General features: G+C 45.5%; 2 protein-coding genes across 2 annotated transcripts; one reads left to right on the top strand and one right to left on the bottom strand.

The window, feature by feature from the left end:
- The first annotated feature begins 317 nt into the window (after positions 1 to 317).
- TMEM207 (transmembrane protein 207) lies at positions 318 to 6,819 on the top strand. The gene is made up of 5 exons (XM_009509721.2): positions 318 to 559; positions 2,361 to 2,398; positions 2,815 to 2,859; positions 3,324 to 3,466; positions 4,432 to 6,819. The coding sequence occupies exons 1-5, from the start codon at positions 485 to 487 to the stop codon at positions 4,578 to 4,580; spliced, it is 450 nt and encodes a 149-aa protein (XP_009508016.1). The 5' UTR covers positions 318 to 484; the 3' UTR covers positions 4,581 to 6,819.
- Positions 6,820 to 8,417: 1,598 nt separating this feature from the next.
- On the bottom strand, positions 8,418 to 21,079 carry CLDN16 (claudin 16). Its single transcript, XM_009509720.2, has 5 exons — positions 19,573 to 21,079; positions 14,790 to 14,892; positions 14,365 to 14,529; positions 13,072 to 13,263; positions 8,418 to 12,729 (listed from the first exon to the last, which is right to left on the bottom strand). The coding sequence occupies exons 1-5, from the start codon at positions 19,684 to 19,686 to the stop codon at positions 12,590 to 12,592; spliced, it is 714 nt and encodes a 237-aa protein (XP_009508015.1). The 5' UTR covers positions 19,687 to 21,079; the 3' UTR covers positions 8,418 to 12,589.
- Positions 21,080 to 21,624: the final 545 nt, after the last annotated feature.

Below are 21,624 nucleotides of genomic sequence, written 5' to 3'. Positions count from 1 at the left end.
ACTTCATCCTTGGTGCACATGTTTGAGGTGGTAGCCACAGTGCGTAGGAGATGGTTGGAGGTAGCACTGCTTTTTCTGTAATGCCAGAATTGCAGCTGAAGGCCACATGTAATGAAAGCATGGGGTCACCATACGGTCTCCAGTGATTCTTTATTTGTAGCAGGTCCTGTTAAATACAGCCACCAGTTAATATGGAACTAAGGTTCAGCAACAGGAATTTGTGAACTGCTATGAAAATACCGAAACAACTGCAAGGTGCTGACCTTAAACTAGTGTTCCTTTAACTTCTAGCAGCTCTTTGAGTGTGTCCATGCAAACCCAAATTTGTTCCCTGGCTAGCGGTAATTTCTAAAGCCCAGGAAGCCATTGGGTAACAGGTTCTCTGGCTGAAGGCACAATGTGCAGAAAACTTTTAAAAGCTCCAAATTACAGAGGGTAGAACACAGCTGAAAACAAAGCTCTTCCCACATTTCTCCTGCTAGTGATGCAGAGACCTGGAGTTTTGTGTTTCACTTCATGGATCACAGGAACTGGAGTTTTGTGTTTAACCTTCTTCCAGGTAACAAAACCATTCACTGGGACCAGGCTGATTTTAGGGATTTTGTGGGGGAAAATTTCAACTTTTATAGAATTTAGTCATCAGCCCTTTTTATTTTTTGGGGGGAGGAATTTTTTGAGGACCTGATGAATTTGGGGAGGATTTAATATTCACAACAATTCCAATTAATGCAGAGAAAACATGACTACCTTAATCCTTTATTCTGGCTATGGTTATTGAAATGGAAAAGCATGGGTCTTCAGTGGCACAGGTGGATGTTTGGCTGCATTGATAGATTACTGCCTCAGAGTAGATGCACTTTGCTGCAGTTCAACTACACTAAGGTAGCTGTGCCGAGGTAGTTTGAAGGATGACAAAAGAGAGTCCAGAGGTTGCAATTCAGCCATGAAGAATACTCAGGCCACACTTAATTACAGCAATTGGCTCTCTGGTTTTGACCTGTTATTCTAATAATCACTTGAAGTACAAAACCAAAACTAAAATATTCTGCACCAGGGTGCATGTGTGACATGGCAAATTAGCTCAGTTTTAAAAGGACATGTCTGGAAGAGTTGAAGCTTCTGTCTTTTTCTCTATTCCTCATTTCGGTTTCAAACACTCATGAAATTTCATAGATAATGTTTTATATTAAAGACTTATTATACCTAAAGACCTCTGGTGGAACTAGGGGCTGAAAGGCAGTGTGTGCACAGGATCAAACACATTATAGAAATTTGTGGGGTGATTTCTTGCTGTTTAGTGACACAAGATTTGCACAACAAAATCCCTACAAAGAAGTCCTGTCAATTAGAGATGTAATATAAGATCTCTCAATTATACATATTTTATAACCTTTTCTAATACAGACCACAGCTTTCCAGTTTGACTCAAAGAAAGTTAGAAATCTCTACATGGTTTGGATATATACATAAAGAAATCCAAAGTAACGATTTACAAATTACATTCTAATTGTTTTCTTCAAGAAATAGATCTAAATTCTTCCATGTTGCTCATTCTGCTTCCCAGTGTTATTGCAATTCTATATCTGACCCGAAGATTTTTTGTAGCAAATTTGAGCAAGTGTTATAACACACCTAATGCATGTCAGCCAAAAATTGTATTGAATTTGATTCTATCGTACTGATGAACCACTCCAGTTACTTTTTGTTCAGATAATATGAAACTGAGGCTAAAATCAACAAGGCTTGCAAAAGTAAACTTGCTTGTGCAGAGAGTAGAAAATATACCTGAAAAACAAGTTTCAGGTTCACATATTTGCAATACCTGAAACCTGACTCTGAGAATGATGCATCACCACGGTCCGAAAAAAAAAGGAAAATGCTGGGTAGAGCACATATCTGGTCAAAACAGATCAAATTTACAGCTACATTTACAATTAGCTACTGGAAAATGAGCTACAAACCAAGCACTTGGTCACGGGACATTTTCAGCAGGCATTTCTGAGTTCTGTAAACAGGTCTCTGACACCTGCTTGTGTCTCCCTGCACTCATCCTTCCCTCTTTCACACCCAAATAAATGCTTTCCCATTGGTCTAGCTTTCATTTACAAACTATTGAATTTATTGAGCTCTCTGCAGGGTTATCCACTGGTTTCAATACGGGCTAGCTCAGACCAGAGGTGTGCAGAGGCGAGTGCTCAGCCCGGCTGTCTCTAGGGAGAGGTCCGGCTTTGACCCCTGCAGGAACCAGCACCTGTATGACCCTTCCTCTCTGACTTCCCACTCTAAGATCAGTACTTACACTGGTAAATTATAAAAAACAACACATATCTGCCCTCTCTGATTTACATGTGTGTTTTCAGTTAGCAGACTCTGAGTTGGACTGTGAGCTTGGCGAGAGGTGAGTGTGGCTCTGTTTTCTCACCCGCGGCTGCTCCCACCCCGGGCTCTTTCGGGGATGCAGTGCTCCTGCCCAGCACACTGACATGGCAGAGGAATGAGGGCTTCCAGGAAAGGGCGGTCTAGTTTTAATTCCACAAGAGGAAAGGGATGCTGGCAACCCTTTGGGTTTTCAGCAAAAACGCTGGTGACGGGTGCTAGTGTTCAAAGGCAAACCAGTTGCACACTGCTTTGTACATAATCTGCATCTGCTCCTATCTACATAGAGAAAATTTTAGTAGGGTTCACTTGATGGAGGAAGACTTCTTAATCCTCTACTTACTGATGACACTTTTTGTCATGTTGGTTGATGTGCGCTGGAGCTGGTACGGTCCCCTTTTGCTGGACTGAAAGTTTCTTTTGTTTTTCCCTTGTTAGGTGCGTCAGGCAGAGCAATGAAAACTTTACCAGCTGGTATGTGTGGTAAGTTACAGATCTGTTTTAGAAGGAAAAACTGCCAAATAATATTCTTTGATGGATATATAGAGAGAAAGGCATTAAGAGAGACTGATAGCTAGAAAGCATTGCTCCTGGGCTGTCCCTGTGTTCTGTCTTTACTGACTAATGGGAATCATTTATCCATATCCTCCTCACTGTACACTGCTAACTGAGCAGGGCAAAACTGATGAATGATTTCAGGGAGAAATGTTTGAATTTCTAGCCAGCACTTGGCGCTGAGCACTCAGCACTGAGACATTGGTTTCTGGGGACTTTGGTCATATCCAGTGGTCTGGATGGGGAAACTACACTGATGGGGAAACTGCAACATTTAACGGCTATTTGCAAAAGATGTTAATGAATATGTTAATTTGAAGACATGGAGCCATCTGTCAGTGCTGCTTGCAGATGGTGATGGTACTGTTCCTCCCCTGCTGCCTCTGCCTCAGGTTCCTGATGTTGTTTTTCCTGGCCTTGCTCCTGTCCTGTGGGATCTGCTGCTGTCTGCAGTGCTGGCTGAAACGGCGGAGCTGCCTCCCCCGCCAACGCACCCTGGCTGTCTTTGCACTCAGCAGCTCGGATGCATTTTGCGGTTAGTCTTCTCCCTACCTGCTGCAAGGTCCCACTGGCCCTGGCGGGCTTCCCCATGGCCCATCCATAGCCCAGTAAGAGGCAGCCAGGCTTAAGCAGGAGCTGGGCTGAAGCCAGATGCTGTGTTTCTGGTGAACAGCGGGGTGCCCAGCTTCGGCATCTTGGGTGGATATTTGGACCGTGGACTGAAGGCCTTAAGCCACAACTTTCCCCAGCTGTGCCTTCAGCTGGACTCAGTGCTCTCCCTGGGTCCATGTGTCCCAAAGGTGCCTAGTCGGGGCTTGGCCATGCTAATACTGGAGACGTGTGGGACCTTCTCCTTGGTGCCAGGGCACTCAGCTACCCAGCATACTCAGCCACGGGCACTGCCTGGGGACAGGCAGCCCTTTCTAACACATGACCTGAACTTCTTACTTAGGCAAGACCATACCAGTCTACCTGAGCCACGCCAGCAGGCAGCTCAACTGGCTGATGCACCCTGGGGTCTGTCAAAAAGTTGTCTTGGTGGGTGCTGTTCATCACGGTAGCCACCCTCAGCATTCACCAGAAGCACGCAGGCTTTTGAGGACTGGGCTATAATGACTATGGGTAGCACCAAGCACTGACCTGGAGTATTCCCAGCAGCATCAGCAGACTGGGTTAGACAGCAGTCCCTCCAAGAAGAATAAAGCTAATTCAGTAATTAGAGTAAGCCCTTCCCAAAGGAGGTATTGCCTGCTTTCTGGATGTCATGAACAATGTCTCCACAGGAAGGGCCCACCCTAAACCCACCCAAATTCCTCTGTTCTCACTTCTTGTATCTGGAGTTTGTGGTGATATGCTTTGTGATGCCATACTTCAAAAATTACATCCATGCCTTTCTTGTTTCTGAGTGGTTTGACAGCTCCTCCCAGGCTCACCCCTCTCATCCCCACGCTCACTTTTCATGTCTGTCTACTGAACGGTTATGGCTTTGCTTTTTTCCAGCAAGTGAAGTGCCTCAGTGCCCATTCTCTGGATCTCCGAGCCCCTCCATGACTGTGGAGATGTCCTCTTCCTCTGTCCCACGGTTCAGCCTTGGGGGAACTGAGTTGCCTCCATCCTATGAGGATATTATGAACGAAAACAAGCTCTAGATGCCACATGTTGGCTTTCTGCGATTCCATCTGGTTCATCAGAGAGGTTCCATTATGCTACAGTAGTGTGAGATCAAGCCAGCCCTTTCCACATGTTGGCCGAGAGACTGAAAAGCAGCACATATTTTATCTGAACCTAAAAGGGGAGACAAAATGCAACAGAATAAATGCCAAAAGCATGTGTTGAATCTGTCACGGGAGCTCAGCTTGACATTTTGATAGGGCTCTAGATTTCGAGAAGGTCCTTCAAAGGTCTGTCTGTATTTGCGGTTTTTGGCTCAGCCTCCAGATTTACATCTCCAAGGCTGCTCGAGCTGGTGTAACCCCATGTGTTTTAGGACTGAATGTTGATAAATGACTTGATAGTTACTTCACAAACTTGGGCTGCCTCCTTCACTCGGCACAGTGCCAACAAACACCCTCTGGCAAAGTCAGGTTGTTCTAATATATTGTAATGCAATCATGCCACTCTGTGATGAAGGATCATTTGCCACATTTAAAATATTTAGCACAGCATATCAGATTTGTCTAGTGCAAAAGGCAGCAAATTTATGGCCAGGGAGGGAAAGCTAGAGATAGGGATTATGGGAGGGGTAGGCAGCAGCAGGACCTGACTACAGAACATGAAAAAAAAAGTGAGTTTGCTCATTTAAACTGTTATTAATTTCATGATGACTTCCCAGCTACTCTTGCCCTAGCACTGCAGATCTACAGACTTTGAATGGCTGAGGACCCACATGGCAGTTCCCGATAGAAATGCATTCTGGGATTAGGTATTTGGTGCTTAGGTACAGAAATTTATTAGGATAAAGAATGTAATTTTCTTTGAGGTGACCACCGCAGGCAGGATGGGAAGAGACTTTAAGAAGACTGCCTTATACCCAAGGAAGCTCAGCTCTAGCTAAGCCATTCCTAGGAGGTATTAGCCTGCCTAGTTCTCAAATTACAGAGAAAAAGATGCTGAATTTCCCCTTTAGCTGGATTCCAGATGAAAGCAAAGATTTCCTTTGTTTGTCATGGGCAGGTCACTGAAAGCTGGATTCAACCTGCCTGACCTCTTTTCCTCTGTTCTTTCAACGATGAGGGCTGGGGGCTGCAATCAGGTGCTTCTTGGTGCAGAAGGTAAATGTCACGCCTAGTGCCATGCATCACATGCCCAGGGAGCCACAAGCTCACAAGGTGGGCAGCTGGGTCCATCTTAAATACCCCAAAAGATTAATGGAATCCCACAGCCTGCCTCCTGGAGCAGCTCCCCACCTGTAGAGTGGGGTTAGTACCAGTTCCCCTGCTCAGGAAGAAAACTGGGAAGATAAACCCACTAAGGGTTATGAAGCGCTCATGTATTCTCGTAATAAGGCTATGCAAGTACCTTCAGTAGATAAAGAATTATAGCATATTTTAAGAGACAAATTCTCTGCCAGCACCACCACAAATTATCCCCATAAAATCTTACTTTAGAAGCAACTTTAATGTTTGACTCTTGTGTGAAAGGAAATAGATGTTACTGTAGCAAAATGAATGTTTGTGCCAGCAGGCTAAAATATTACAGGGATTATTAATACGGAAAATTAGCAAGTACAGACTCAGCCAGCGGAGAAGTCAAGCTACTCCTGAGTGTCCTTTCACTGGCTGAACGTAGTAAGAATTGCAGGTAATCAGCACCTCTCAGGATCAGACCTTTTATATACGTAAGTGCTTCCACTACTCAACCCCTTCAATTTATGCCCTGAAGCATGAGATTTGATTATGTTTGTCACTTCAGCTTGCGTAGCCTGCTAGTGGGCATTAAATCAGCCATCCCTTCCTTCCCACCTACACACTGCGTTTGCTTCAATGGCCCCTTCGTGGAAGTGAACTCCACAGGTTGTCTGCATTATAAGCTGCATAAAACATTACCATCTCCCGCTTATTAATTGCTTGGCTCTAAATAAATTGCTGCCTTTAATTTCATTGAATGTCACCTTCTAATCAGATGGCTGGAGAGGCTAACAAGCAAGCACTGCTCTGCTTTCAATGCTTCCATCACTCTGCGTCCCTATTTCACAAGGTCCAGTAAGTGGCACTCATTACTGAGGCAGTAAATCCTTCCCCAGCCACCCAACAGAGGGCAAGCAAGGCTTTCAGCAACACACCCAGGATGCTGCTGCTCTTGCAGAAACATTCTTGGGAAACAGGTTCTGTGCTACTGGTGTGCATTCAAGTGCATTCAGCTTCATGTTTGGGGTACTTTAATTATTGACAAAAGGAATAAAATTACTTCATCAAAATTGTGTCTGGTGGCTTATAGTAAAGAGAGCTTCTGGTTGTCACAAAATTGGGCTCCAGCTGGACCCATCTGCAAAAAGAGTTCATGTAGAGTTGCTTAGGTGGGGGCATAAGCTGACTGTGCTGCTGGCTTGGGGTGGGGAAGGAGAGTACTCTGAGAGGGAGCTCAGCAGGCACTGCCCCGGTCCTTGGCTTCCTGATCACTGAAAGAGAGAAAAGGATGGGTTCCTTCTTCTACAACTGTATTTGGGATGGCCCCACCAACCTACCACTGCCTACAAAAGCTCCTTCTCCCATCCTGCCCCCTTACTCCCACGTGCTGCAGAATAGGCAAGGTTTCTCCAGACTTGTGTTCCCATTCTTACAAAAGCAGAGATTTTGCCTACTATCTTTTGCTTTTGTAAGCGCTCAGCCCTTAATGAGGGCAGTTATGCTATTTGGCTGACATTTCCACAGTTATAAGGAAATACGAACCATTTCTTTATAATTCATCACCTTGGTCCACTTTGGAAAAGCCTTCGCTCTGCTGTGGACCTCTGGCTGTCACTTATCCTCTGCCTTTATACTTCCTGCTGACTTTGAGAAGAAATGGCAAGCTGCTCTAGAAAAACCCAGAAAACACTAGAAGGCAGATGTATTTGTGGGGGAACTTCTTGTCAGTAAGCATTGACAGGGTGAAACAGGAGCAGGGTAGAGGAGCTAATTGCTTGGTGACCATCTAGAAGCAAAAGACAAAGGGAATGTGTTAAGGCACATGGCTGGAGTTTCACCTCCACACAGCAAGAGCTGAATAATGAAGTCATAAACTGGTTCTCGGGCAAAGTAGAGCAAAACTAAAGGCGGCTGAGTCATAAGAGGGGATAGGTCAGGGCTGCCAGGAGGATTGCACACAGAAGATGGGAAAATAATAGAAATGCTCATTAATCTGTTTTTTATTGTCATCTGAAAGCTCTGGATTATGGGCTAAAGGCTTTGTTCAGGGAGGAAGAGGATGAGGCCGGGGACAGATGCTAGCTCTCTTCGGGTCACTAGATGGCACAATTCTGGCTCTTTCCTTTCTCGCTCAAAGGCATCTTGCAGCAGGGACCCAAGCGCTACGCGGGGAAAATTATTCTCTGCTCCCTGTAAAAGTGCTTGGACAGGGTATTTCGGTCATTAATCGCTTGTCCACAATATTTAACAGATGCAGAAGAGCAAACTGTGGGGGTCCAGCCCCAGCTGAGAAAGAAAACCTTGCTTTCTTGGTGGAATTTTACTTTTCTCCCTTGGAAAATTTATAAAAAGACTATAAGCAGATGTGTCTAAAGTGGGGATAAAGTCTACAGCTGTCAAAGAGCCGTTCCTGTAGGTGTGCACTGGGGTCTGTAGCTACCAGCAAAGGTCTGGTCAGCCTCCGAAATCACACTCCATTTTCCCAAGGGCTGGTCCTGGTTTTGCCACTGCCTTTTCTGTGTCCTTGCAGGAGAGCAGTGATTTCCCTCACAAGAGTCAGAGCAGCTCACTTGGCAAATCACCTTTCTGGGCAAAACTTGGACGGGGGTTAGAGAAACACAACACTCGAAGGCAACCGCATTTATTATATTTCACTGATGTTACAATATGTAAGGAAAACAGAATTCTGAAGTAATGTTCTTATCTACTGAAAATAATTGTTCAGATCTGCTGAATTCACACTAAAATCACATTACAGTGTGTGTGAAATGGTGGGAAATCCATATTGTGGGAAATATTCATGCACCTGCAGTAGGAGATAGTCTATTTCACAAGGTCACAGTAAGAGTGAGTCCTAATTACAACCAGAGTTATTAAGAGCCCTTACGAACAAGGCTGATCGAGGTAGTGAGAGGACAAAATACTGCACTCAGAAAAGGACAGCCATTGCAGATATCATTGTTTTATTATCTCTCTCACCTGTGTATATCAAAATGGGAAATCAATACATGTGAGGTATGAAAGGCATGAAATCAACTTAGCAAAGAGTTTACCTACAAGACTTTGCTATTTTCCATTACCTGCAAACTGCGGGATCCCTGGCAGACTGTACCGAGCTGTGTGCTGTCAGTGGAAAGGGCAATGGGGAGTCCCAGGTTCAAGAAGACACCACAGGGTGTATACAGCAGGGAGGAAACATGGGAGTCCCAGCTCTCAGCTAAGTCCCTGACTCTGCCTACACCCTGGGAAATGAAGCAACAAGACTGAGATCCTCAAACACAAAAAAATACTCCTTGGAAGTTAGTAAAAATCTGGAGACGCTTAAAAGGCTGTTGGCACTGAAGGATTAAATGTTGGGCCTCAGCTGGAAATTGCAACTGAGCAAAGAGCCTTGGTAAGCCATTAATGTCCATCAGGAAAGCAGTCAGTCTATTGTCACTCCTAGCAAGCTGCTGCTGAATGGGATGTAGGTAGGTATTAAGGAAATACCTTAACATCTGAGCTCACCTGCAACGCCTTTAGCCGTAGGGACTGGCTGTGATTTTGAAAGAAAAAGTAAGTCCTGGGTACTTTCTGGGAGGTTTCTTGCTAATGAATAACCAACCAAACTAAAACAGATCCGCGTTGTGGCATGGTAATGAGCTAATGAGGAGTGAATACTGCAGTCATGAAACCAGAGTCAGAACTAAATCAAACCGTGAATTAATAATTAAATATTAACAACTGATCAAAACATCAGATAGACTGTCAGCAGGATTTGAATAATGAAGCAACGCAGCATTGGACTGGTTGTTACAAAGCATTAACTTGGCAGACCTAAGGCTTTCTGTGACCTTTTTCTGGCCCTCTTGTGCAGGAGGTAGATCCTCAAAAGCTATTGTAGAGTGCAGCTAGAACAGAAGCATGGTTAAAGAATTAACGTTTATTCTACCTAGATAGTGAAGAAGAGAAAAGCTTACAAGTTTATGCAAGATTCTTTGTATACATGGCTGTTTAAGGATGATGCAACCTGAGTGAAGGTAGTAGTTGGGGTATATGTGTGCCTTATTTGTGTACCACCAGCAGGAGCACAGGGCTCGAGGGACTAATGAGACCAGTCTGCTATATTCACCCCTGGCCAGGGCATACAGGTTTAATCCCAAAGTGTCCACTGAACCACTGCTTGGTGTGCCCATGCGCAGTAAGTCACAAAGCACCTCCCACCACCTTCAAACAAGCTGAAGACCATTAGAACAAAGGCCAAGAAGTCTCCTCAACTACAGCTTACGGGAGAAAAAGCACAGGAGAAATCAGTGGTCTGAGATCTGCAGCTACACCTGCATTAGCAGGCAATTCCAGGCTATTTCTCCTTTGCTGAACAAGAAATAAATCTTCCCAGCAAGCCTCAGAAAGCTGTAGAAAACATCAGCAAGAGGCTGGCGAGTGTCCCTGAGTGCTAGTGGTGAAGGCTAATACACTGTCTGCATAGTCTAGGAAGGATTTGATTCAACATTTTGGTCCAAGTGATGATGTCTTTGCTCAGAACCTCCTCCTGGGGAGTGTCTCTGCACTGGGTGAGTCAGGCTGGTGCAGTCCAGGGCAGTGGGGCATCTCTCCTCCCTTGGGGAGGCTAGGGCAGCATTAACCTCCCTGGGGAAGATCAGGGGCAAAGGCATCCAAGCGGTGGCAGAGCACAGCTCTGCCTCTGCAGCAGGTTCGCCCTCCCTCTCCTTCCTGGCATGTCCCTGAAGGAGCAGGGGAGCCGAGGCACAGCCCAGGAAGCAGACCCAGAGCTTCCCTCCCCCAGCACAGCATATCAGCTCCAGCTCTTCCACCCCAAAAGCCCCACAGCAAATACACGTTTCTGACATGACTGTGAAAAAGTTTAAAAATAATAATAATAAAAAAGCTCTGGATGTGGCCTTGCCTCATCAGTTTCCTTTAAAAACAGGCAGAAATTCCTATCACCTCCAGATCTCTTTGTGCATTCTTGGTATAGTCTGCGATTTCATCACATTGCTCATAACTCTTGCACTCCTCATCTCTCAGAACTTTGTAAAAAAGCCTCCATCACTTCTCCTACTGTGTTTACATCTGTTCAACATAGCTCATCTGTTGGCAATAAGTTGCTTTCAGTTTGGCTAACATAAACACCTGCCAACCAAAGCAGGTGAACTCTGCAGGCACAAAGCCTCTCTCACCTGGGCAACAGCGCTGCCACAAGGGCTCTTGCTGAGATGGTTGAAGTATGGTCTGAGCCTTGTGGAGGTGCTTGGGCCCAGAGCAAAGCCATATGGACCTGCTGTTGTCCCATCTGTCCCAGGGCCTGAGTGTTATTTGATCAGGATCCATGTCAGGATTGGTTATGTTTTACCCTTGCTGGTCAGTTCTGTGCTGCAGCACAAGATGATGCTTCCAGGATAATCCATGAGAGGACTCAGCCCCTCATCCTCCAGCATATGGGCTACCAGAGGTGCTCTTTGGGACACAGCCCACTTCATCTACAGCCATCCCATCTCCCTCTGGCCCTCATAACATAAGACTTCACTTCATGTTGCCTGTGGGGAGGAAGGGAGCTTCTCCATCCAGCTTCCCCATGGAGCAGTCAGTGGAAGAAGCCTGACTCTGGTGGAACCTCAGTACCCATGGCTGTACACACCCTCCTGAGACTCCGCTGTTGTTTCTCCATTCCCCCGAACAGGTATATCTCTGTGCCGAGAACCTTTTCTCAACCCCTTGTGCCCATGACCATATGGTGTGGTGCCCATGGTAGAAAGGACGGGATCTGGGCAGTTCCTACCAAGCGTAAGAAAACTGTGTCTTGGCTTCTCTTTCCTTCAAAGGCATGGAAGGGGCTGTCAGCACTTTTGCATCCATCCTTAGGGAATGTGTTAAGCCACACTGGGCTTTTTCACCAACACTAGTGAAGACATGGCTGATGCTCTAGTCTCACCCAGCTTATGGTGGCCTGGATTGCAGGAGGGGATGGCAGTCCTGAACTGGATTTAAATATCTTTTGGTAGAAAGGGACAATAGATTTTACTATCTTTTATCCTAGTTTCTAGCTGGTATAGACAAGGCACAAGGTCATGCACAAGGTCAGATCTTGGATCATCACTCACTTTGTCCAGGCAAAATTTTTACTAAGCAGAAATAAGCTGGCAATTTCCAGATCTCAGTGAGTCTGGAGCATCTGTAACATACATTTTAACACTTGCTGAGAAGGACCTGTGTTTTGCAGTGAAGAATGTACCAGAATTTGCAGTGTTTCCTCAGTGCAGAGGTTCATGGGCCAAAGAGAGGGCCAGGCATTTAACACAGCTCTTTATCTTCTGCTGAACTCTCTAGCTGCCTTTAAGAGGAGCAGACCCCCATGCTGGGTGCACAGGGTCCAGAAGTTGGCCAGATGATCAGTCCCTCTCTTCGCCTATATTTTCTGCTTTATACACTCTGTCAACACATTGCCAGATCCATCTTATGGTTTGGGGATCTTCATTCAGAACACAGGGGTCTGATCCAGGAGTGGCTGGTTTATCTCACTCATACCAATAGTATTGGGCCAAATGCTGAAAGAGTTTTTGTTGGTTATTTCAGTCCATGCTTATGCAAGTGGCCTCAGCACTCAAGACAACAGGATTCCCTAAGGCAAGATCTTCTCAGAGATTACTTTCTTGAAGGAAGGTTTTTTTGAAGCTCTCATAATGCAAACATTGTAGCATACAGTACATCCTTGAAGTTTAACTTTGCAGCTGTATGACAACGACAGGAACTTGGGTCTCTGTACAATCCACTAAAATAAAAGTAGAGCTCTTTCTGGAGCGCTTACCTCCTCCTCACACTCTTGTGTCCACTGCGTACATTTTGGCAGTAGCTGTTTGCGAGGACGGCAAGTGCACGTTTGTTACAATTGTCCCAGCTGAGGAATAGCCTTTCCTGAAGGAGTAAGCAGAGTGGAGTCTTCCAGAGCTGGTCTCTGTGAGGCACAGGGAGACAAAGAAGCTCTGCTAATGACTGCTTGATGACTTTCAGCTGCAAAGCCTCAAAATGCAGAGAAAGCAGCACTCCAGGATATGACATAATAACACATTTTATGTCATACTTACACCTCAGCTCCCACCTGAAGACCTTGATGTGTTTTCTAGAGCTGCTGAAATAACACCATTCCCATTTTACAGCTGAAGGTATTGCTACTGAGGATGAGCAGACATCCTGAAAGATGTCACTGAAGGACTTTCCCCACCCTGTGTACCTGTAGCATGCCCCAAGCAATGACTCTCTCTCTGAACTGTGTTTCAGCCCTGCCACAGTTCCTCACCTCTGAAGAGATACATGCAGCAGGTGAGCAGGGCCCCGGATAAGAAACAGCCAAGTGACCCCGCCATGCCGAGCCAGCACGACCAGCCAAACTTGTACTGGATGCCCAGAAACACATTGTGGAAGACCAGAGAGGAGCGCTCCACGTAGACATCAACAGCATACCACACCGAGCCGGTAATGCCTGGGACACCTGCAGGACAGGAGGGAGGTGCCACACAGAGCTCCCAGATGGACCACAAGGAGATCACAAACACAAAATCTGGAGCTATAGCCTGCTGCCTGCTGGGTCAGACTTTAGGATGGGAAGACCTTCCTCGGACGGCAGGTTTTGGCCCCTGTTCAGTCGCAGCCTGGTCACTTTGGTGGATTCACCCTGGCTCCTACTGCTATCAGCTGGAGCACTGTCAGGCAGAGGCTGTGCCTCGCCGCTTGGCACTCACACACACCATCAGCGCCGGGCGGCAGCACTCAGGTTTCTGCAGCATAAGGCAGAAAGCTCCTCCCTTCTCAGCTTGTTTAACAGCCTGTTGTAAAGTTGCTTTGAGAAATTAATTTTCTAGTCTGTTTTGACTTTCAGAACTTTGACAGTGTTTTTCAGACAAACTTTGGGAGGTGAATGGAGGATGTTTAAAAGAACCTCTGGAAGTGTTTTACATGTGCTCCCAGTGGCTGGAGTGAGTATCGTGTTAAATCTGCTTATGCTGAAAGGGAGGTAGATGCTCAATATTGGCATAAAGTAAAATGAAATTACTTGGTACCTAGTTGGCCATCTATTTATTTTTGCATTTAAAATTCTCCCACTGGCTGTAACAACAAAGTACCTCAGTCAGTCGGGAATTTATCACCTAGGAAGGACAGATGTGTTATTATGCTTTTATTAGAGATCAGCCACAGAGATTTCAGGCTAAGTGACTTGCCCAAGGTCACACAATCTGTGTCAGAGCCAGGAACCGAACCAGGATGCCAGGACTTTCTAGTCCTTCAGCAATTAAGTCCCTTTGCCTTATCAACAACACTGACTTCTTCATAGTAAAACAGAAGTAAATGGAAGTCAGTCAACTCAGAGCCAAGTCACCGGGTCAATACATGAAAAGAAAGCAGATAAAATCAACTATGTGCTGTTAGGGGAAGGCAGTGAACAGAGGAAGCTATATTGCATAAATAAAGTTCCTTCCCCATGTTTACCCTCTAGAAAATCACCAGCTCCTCTCCCCAGAATAAGAGAAGGCTTTAAAGCCTCCCCCCATTGCTAAAGGGTGTTCTGCAGGGTGGGGGCACAGGAGACAAATACCTGCAATGAGCAATGTAACTCCAGACACCAGGCAGATGCGCAGCTTGATCAGCGGCTCATCGGGAAGGAATTTCACACAGTCCAGTCCCAGGACAAGGAAGAGAAATCCAAATCCTGCCAGGATATCTGCTGTGATCATCATGGCTCGGGTCAGCACCAGCTTCACTGCAGGACAAAAGCAGATCTTTCTAGTGCACAAGGAATGGAAAAGCGGGTGGGTAATGGGGTCAGATCCCATGGGAACATTTTCTTCTAGGGTGAAGTTTTGTCCAAGATCCCCTGGGAGTAATACCTCACTGAGAAAAGAAACATGGCTCTAATATGTACATGCACCAAATTATCTGTCACTAAGTAGAACAGATGCTCTTTTTGTCTACACTTAGGTGCCCCTACCACTTGTAGGAACATCTTTGACTCTTACATACCAGGGTGCTCGGCGAAGATGGAGTCATACTCATCGCAAGTTTGGATCCCGTCAAAAACATTTGTGACACATTCCCACCACAGGCCACGGCATTTTGTACTCACCTGTGAGTTGAGAAGAGAAAGAAGACCGTAAGTTAATATATGTACCAACACAGCAGATGGTCAGTTAGGCACTTAAACAGAAATGCTGGTCCCATTACATCGATGGCAAACTAGAGTTGTTCAGTTTGAAGAAGAAAAAAAGAAGCAGGATGGAGAAAAAGGACAATGTTTCTTGTGTCCCTACTAATGGTCTAAAATCAGGACAAAAGTAATTCAGACTAGACATTAGGAAAAAAACCCTTCCTATTGGTACAGATAAAAATTCTGAAGGAAATTTCTGGGAGGAGCTGGGGGGTGGCTGATGGGCGAGATCTAAGAGCAGGTTTGATCACTCCTTGCCAAATGCTTGTCTAGGCTGAGTTGGGCAGGGCTATGGACCAGACGACCTGAGACTTTGCTGTCAATGCTCCCCTTACATCATCCTCCTGCCAAGAAGGAGCAGCTCAGAGAGAAGCATGACTGGCAGGCCAGGCATTGCACCAGGAGCTGGGAGCCTGCGATGGGAGGTGGCCGCGGCGGGATAAAGGAGTGCTTTGTGGCAGAGCTGAGATGTGGATGGGAGCCCCTCTCCAGACGTGTGTGGAGGTCTGCCCCCAACTGGCTCAGCTGTAAACACTGGCTGGAAAATGAGAGGCAGCCAGTGCTGATCCTGGCCCTGGGGCTCCAGGTGCGCTGCTGGCTATGGGACCACACGTGCCCAAGACACACTCATTGCTGAGACATCCAGACTCAGCAGACGTTGCAGTAGCATCATGGCTAATCGTCTCCGTTGTCCTGAAGCTGTAGATACCATTCCCAGCCCAGCCTTTCATAAATCACTTTAATATAGGAGGTATTTTCATTACCAATGCAAATATGGCAACAAGCACCTCTAAAACATTCCTGGAATTGCTCATACAAGGAGCGGAGTTAATGTCAGTGCAGCTTTGGACTCCAGCCTGCCCCGCTGCTGCCAGCAACACCCGCTGCAGTTAATGGACAGAGAAACTCTCCCAGGAAATGGGTTTCATGCAGGGAAAGGGGACCAGGCTTGCTTGGATGATGCAATAAATTAATTTCTCTTGCACTGTGGAAACCACAAAGCAGAAAATAATGTATCTCAGCCATTTAACAAAGTCTCATTCAGAACGTATTGAAGACCACAGCCAACTGAAATACTTTCCCCACAACAGAGTGTCTGAGCTAGCCCGTACATCTCTGTGATAGTGCACTAGGGATAAAAGGTGAACAAAAATTGCTCACTACTTCAGACTGGCAAAAAAGATACTGCTTATATTTGAATGAAAACAATCTACTTTTTTTTTTTTTTCATGAAAATGAAAGCTACTTACAATTCCTGAGAATTTCAGGGCAGGTTTAATGAAAAATATCACCAAAAAACAAGAAGCAATGCTGGAAAACCTGGTTTCATTGATTCTGTGTTTTTCAAGAGAACAGTGTCATGTAAACCAATTTTCCATGTTTATATTAGATGTAAGTTTTTACCATGACCCTCTTAATCCAGCTGCAGCTCCTCTCTGTCTTAACTCATCATCGTTCAGGCTGTGCTTGAAATTAGCATATTTTTATTAAATTACATTTTGTTCTACTTGTATTTATATAATTTCATGTTCCAAACTACTGTAGGCTTATTCATACTACTCTGTATTCAACAAATACTCTCAGTTACTTCCTTACTTTCTCACATTAGTATTGTTTTTCAAATCTTATAAGCAGCATCTTCATCTAAATTATTTATAAAGAGCCTAACAGGATTCCAGGCTTTGTCAGCCTCCAAGCAAAACAGAGGTCTTAAGGTGCAACAGTTGTGATCATGGTCTAGCTTGTGAAACAACCATCTTCCTAGACTAGAAAAAACTTGATAAATGCTTTGTGTTTCTTGGGATGTTTCAGTTGTCACCTACTCCTGCTAGTGCTGAACATGAGCAGATGCAGGGATCAGCCCATCTCTATGCAGCACGTGCACAGCCAGGGATAAATGTCTCATTGCCTGGTGCAGGAGTGATGGGAACAGACATTGGAGGGTGGGACCTGTGGCTGGCCTGAGCCACTGCTGAGCTATTTGGGTTTCTGTTATCTTAACTTTCTTGGCCATTCCTTGCTCCCCTCTGCTTTGTGCACCGTTTGTCCTTCTGGTTGTTAACCTGTTCCCAAACCATCCTTGCACAGACCCTCAGGCACATGGGAACTCGCTGCTGTAAATGGGAGAGGGGTCAGGGCTGGCTATCCTATGGCTGGACTAATGCACCATGTTGGTAGCACTAATTGCCCGTCACCTCTTTCCCCCCATAGCAGACCTGCTCCAGCTTCCCTGGGCCCAGCTAAGGACTCCCCAATAAGCTGAGCATCACAGCAAAACTCCTCGTCTCCCACTTTGATTATGAAACTCATTGCCACGACCTGCTTTCCCTAACACAAGTATGCATGTGAAACATAAACTGCTTAATGACTGTAATATATATATATAATTATATCCTGTGCATAATGTATCATTAATATTAAAATAATTCTAATACAGAAAAATGACAGAACAAGCACACACTTCCCCTTCTGGGGAAAGCACAGAGGCCAAACATGAGTGATGTTAGTCACAGTGTTTTACTGCAGTGTAAAAAGATGCCAACTTACAATGATTACAAGCTCAGCATGAGAGTAAAACAGCCAGTGTTTACAGTAGTGGTAATATTTTAAATCTGCCTGCAACAGGGAGGGACTGTGTACACAATACTGTGCTTGCTGGGAAGCAGATTATGAATTTTTCCAGCACAAACTACTGCAAAAATTGACCCAGGCTTGTCTTGATGCTCACACAGAATGCACCAGCTTAAACCACTTTCTGTGTTGCCATAACCTGGTTGTTTCTGAAGCAGAGACAAAGGGCTGTGAGAGCTGAGCAATGGCTGGGTCCCCCACAGCCCCTACAGAGGCAACAGCTCCAGCACTCCCTGGTGTCCTTCTCTCAGGCTGCTCCTCCCTAATGGGACCATAGTGAGGGCTTCCTCCTTCCCAGTTGCTGGGGCCAAGGTCAAAGCCAGGTGACTATCCTGAATGATGCAGTTCCTTTCCCCTGAAATCAAAAGTTGCCTGAATTATCCTTTTTCTAGCTGAAAACAGGAGTCATTGTGGACTCCAGGTCTTTCTGGCCATGGACAGTTTACTTACATTCCCATATTTAGAGAGGCAGTGAGTCATTAGGGCCATTAAGGAGATCAGTCGGTCAGGTATTAAGGCTGGGGGCCTTTTTCTCCATTATTTAGTATTCACACTCAGAGCAGGAATGTGAGAGTAGTGGCTGCTAATGACCAAACTGGGTGTTAATGGAGCACTTGGTGACAGCCCAGCACAGGTGCCTTTGTGCAGAGAAGACAAGGTTACACAGCCTCAGGGAACGGGCTGGTTCTTTCCTGGACTCACTTTACCCAGGAACTGGGTTTTCCTCTTCTGATTTTATAGGAAATGATGGCACAATCTGGGATCCATTTGGCTTTTCTGAGCGTGCTGATATCTTCTGCTGATTCCAGGCAATTCACAGCTTCCTGAAATGACTCTAAAATATCTCCCAAATTAAGATGATAAATGAAGAGTGATATTCCAGCCAGTATCAGTGGGTGCACACTGGTTTCCCTGCAAATAGGCTCACTGAGCAGACACATTGACCATCAGCAACCTTACAGCAGTGGATCTATGACCACCTCAGCATCTACAACCACCTTCCAGGGTGGGACTGGCAGTCAGATTGTTGGGATTCCACGTGGAGTAGAGAAAAATGTATTTTTCTTGTAATCACTTTTAGCCTTCTTTCTTCAGATAATTCATCACTTGATGTGCTGAAGCTAAATGTTACATTGAATGCACAGGAGCTCTTCTGGCTTCCTATGCTGGAGAGCAGGTAGAAAGTTTCCTCCTGATATATTCAGCCAAACTCTCTGTCTTGGAAGGTGTTTCACCTTCACTGCATAAAGTATTCGGTCCACCAGAGAGCAGATTCCCTCACTGTGGACCTGCAGCCTTTAAATACAAGAAAGTGCTGGCTGGTTGCTCTGGAGAGAAAAATACAAACTTGCAGTCCTAAATGCTGGAGAAATGGCGATGGTTTGGGATCTGGAGTCTCTGGGGCACAGCTTGCACATATGTGGCATTCTGCACCCTTGTTGTTTGCAGTTTTCTTTTGCCAATTCTTTTCTCTAACGTAAGAGCGCTAATGTCTGCACAAGTTCAGGAAGATATTTTTGAGTGCAGGATTTGACGCCAGTCCCCATGCTCCCCCATAAAATTTTCCTAGCTCAATGGCTATTAAGGAAAAGATGTGAAAAGCACAGGTGTACGTGCTGGACTTTTTACACCAAGAAGTCTGACCTACAAAATTAGGAACATCTCCAAAATATCCATGCAGGCTGGAGATGTAGGACAACCTTAGCCAAGTTCATGCACATTTAAACCTAGAGCCTGTAGACTTTTCCTGAACTTACTGAGAGCAGAGTCTGGATAATAAGTCTGGCAGAGAGAACTACACAAAATACCACTTTTCCCCTGTCCTTGACAGAGTAATTAATTTCATTTTCATCCACTTTCATACAGCATAACATGGAAAAAGTATATGACAGTTGAGCAATGATGCCGGGAATCAAACTCTAGGACACATTTGTTTTGGTGATAAGGCTCTCCGCACCCTGATCTTACCTCCAGGGAATCATCAGCATTCACCATCCAGCAGTCTGTCCAGGTAGATGCTATCAAAAACCCAGTAGAGAAAAAAGCAAAAAAACAGCCCACATACTGGAGGAAAAACCTCATGCCAGCAGGTGCTCAGCACATCCAGGGGGGTAAGAAAAACAGTGCCCAGCCCTTGTTCTTAAAGCTAGGGTAGAGACAGAGCCTCAGCGTCCCAGGTCACTGCCACTCTCTTCCAGTGACCATGAACAGTGGGAACTTCTCACTTCTGCAGATGCCATCTGTTAGTGATGCCTGCAGGAGCAACGCTCACCTGTAACGGGGATGGGAGGAGGGTGAAAGCGCCCACAGGAGCTGCTACAGCCAATCCGCCCTGCACAGTTAAAGCTCTTGTCATGCCTGGCTGAAGAGAAATGGGGTTGTGCAGAAGTGGCATGCAGGCAATGGAGTTCTAGACTTGCAAGGAAAACAGATATCATTGCAGGTTTTGGCAAAGTAGGAGTTAAAAGAGAATCTAAACTTGTGTTTCAGGGCAGAGGTTTTGACCACTGCTAAGGGACACACAGAAGAGCTCTTATGTGCACACACATGTTTATTCCTATACATTGGTTCAAGCCTTAGCAATCAGCAACTATAAAGTGTCTGTGTATATCCCAGGCCCTTTGGTTACCCTGTTGGTCTCTGATGCAGTGACGATCTAGTTCAATGCAGGAATGTCAGGGAAAGGGAAGGGAAAAAGTAGCAGTCATGGATGGGTCTTCAGAGCTAACGCAACCAACCATCCCAGCTCAGATATTGAGTGCTGTATTCTGCATTTAAGCCAAACCTAGATATTTCTCATGCCCTGGACTTCAATGTGTTCATGGCCTGAGTCCAGCACCCATGTGGGAATCTTGAACATTTCAAGTCAGTTGTAGTTTGGGGGATTTTGTTTGGTTGGATTTTGGCTGCTCGCTTGCTGCCATTGCAACTTTCCTGTTTTCCTGCAGGACCCCCTGGGTGAGCAGGGGTCACACAGGATGCCAGGGACAGAAGGATGGGGCCTCTGTAAGGAGGCTTCTCACTCAACGCCTCCTCTCACGCAGCACTGAAAAACCCAGCAGGGCTCCAGGGCACCTTCCAGGAAAACAAAGGGGGAGAGGGGCTAGAAATTCCTCCCATCCCAAAAGTGCGAATGCACAGAAACCATCACATCCTCAGCATCTTTTTTTTTTTTAAAAGAGAAACCATAAAAGAGTGGAGACTTGCCTTTGGTGGGGAAGTCTTCAACACAGGGCTGAGGAGCAGGTTCTTGCTCTGCTTTTATCTCTGCTTACAGTCTGCTTTCCTAAACTGATGGGGTCTGTCATCTCAGCTGTCACCTCCAGATGGAGCCAATGGGTACTTTTACAGAACTGCTCAAACCTTGCTTTCTCTGAGATTTCCCTCCAAATACAACAGCAATAAGAAGTTTATTATTCTTACAATATATGACCAGTATAATTCACATCATAACTTCATGAAGGCGTTTTACTCTCTGAGTCTTGATCCCGGGATCACCCTGTTCCTGAGAGGTCACACCACAGAAAAGGTCCTCAGCACATACTTTGGGAGACACTGGGTAGAGGCTTTAGCTTTTCTGCTCTCTGTTTTCTAATTCCTTTCTTAGAAGCTGACAAGTAAGGAACTTTCCTTCTTCCTTCTCTGCCAGATGCATGTCTTGATATGGTTATGTGGGTATGATGCTTTCTGCTGAGTTGTCTGGCATCCAAGTGTCTATACAAGCCAATAACACCCATGATCTTTACTTTAAGGCTTTCTTTGGCAAGGGTAGAGTTGTGTTTCCAACAGTTCTGACCCACAGGGACAGGGCATTGGTCATGCAGGTCCCATAAAGAATAATGATTTTCATTAGCCACAGAGATATAGATTGCATTGATATGAGACAGGTGCTGATAATATGCATCATCTTCCTATGCTTGTCTTACACAGTGTTAATTAACCTGCGGCTGCACCAGTTTTCAAAATAAGGTATCCTGGCCCGTTGTTATTAGTAATAACTCAGAAAAAGTGGTATGGTGA

Source organism: Phalacrocorax carbo, chromosome 7, assembly GCF_963921805.1.
Source record: "Phalacrocorax carbo chromosome 7, bPhaCar2.1, whole genome shotgun sequence".
NCBI classification, from domain to species: domain Eukaryota; kingdom Metazoa; phylum Chordata; class Aves; order Suliformes; family Phalacrocoracidae; genus Phalacrocorax; species Phalacrocorax carbo.
This window is presented reverse-complemented; position numbering and strand designations above follow the sequence as displayed.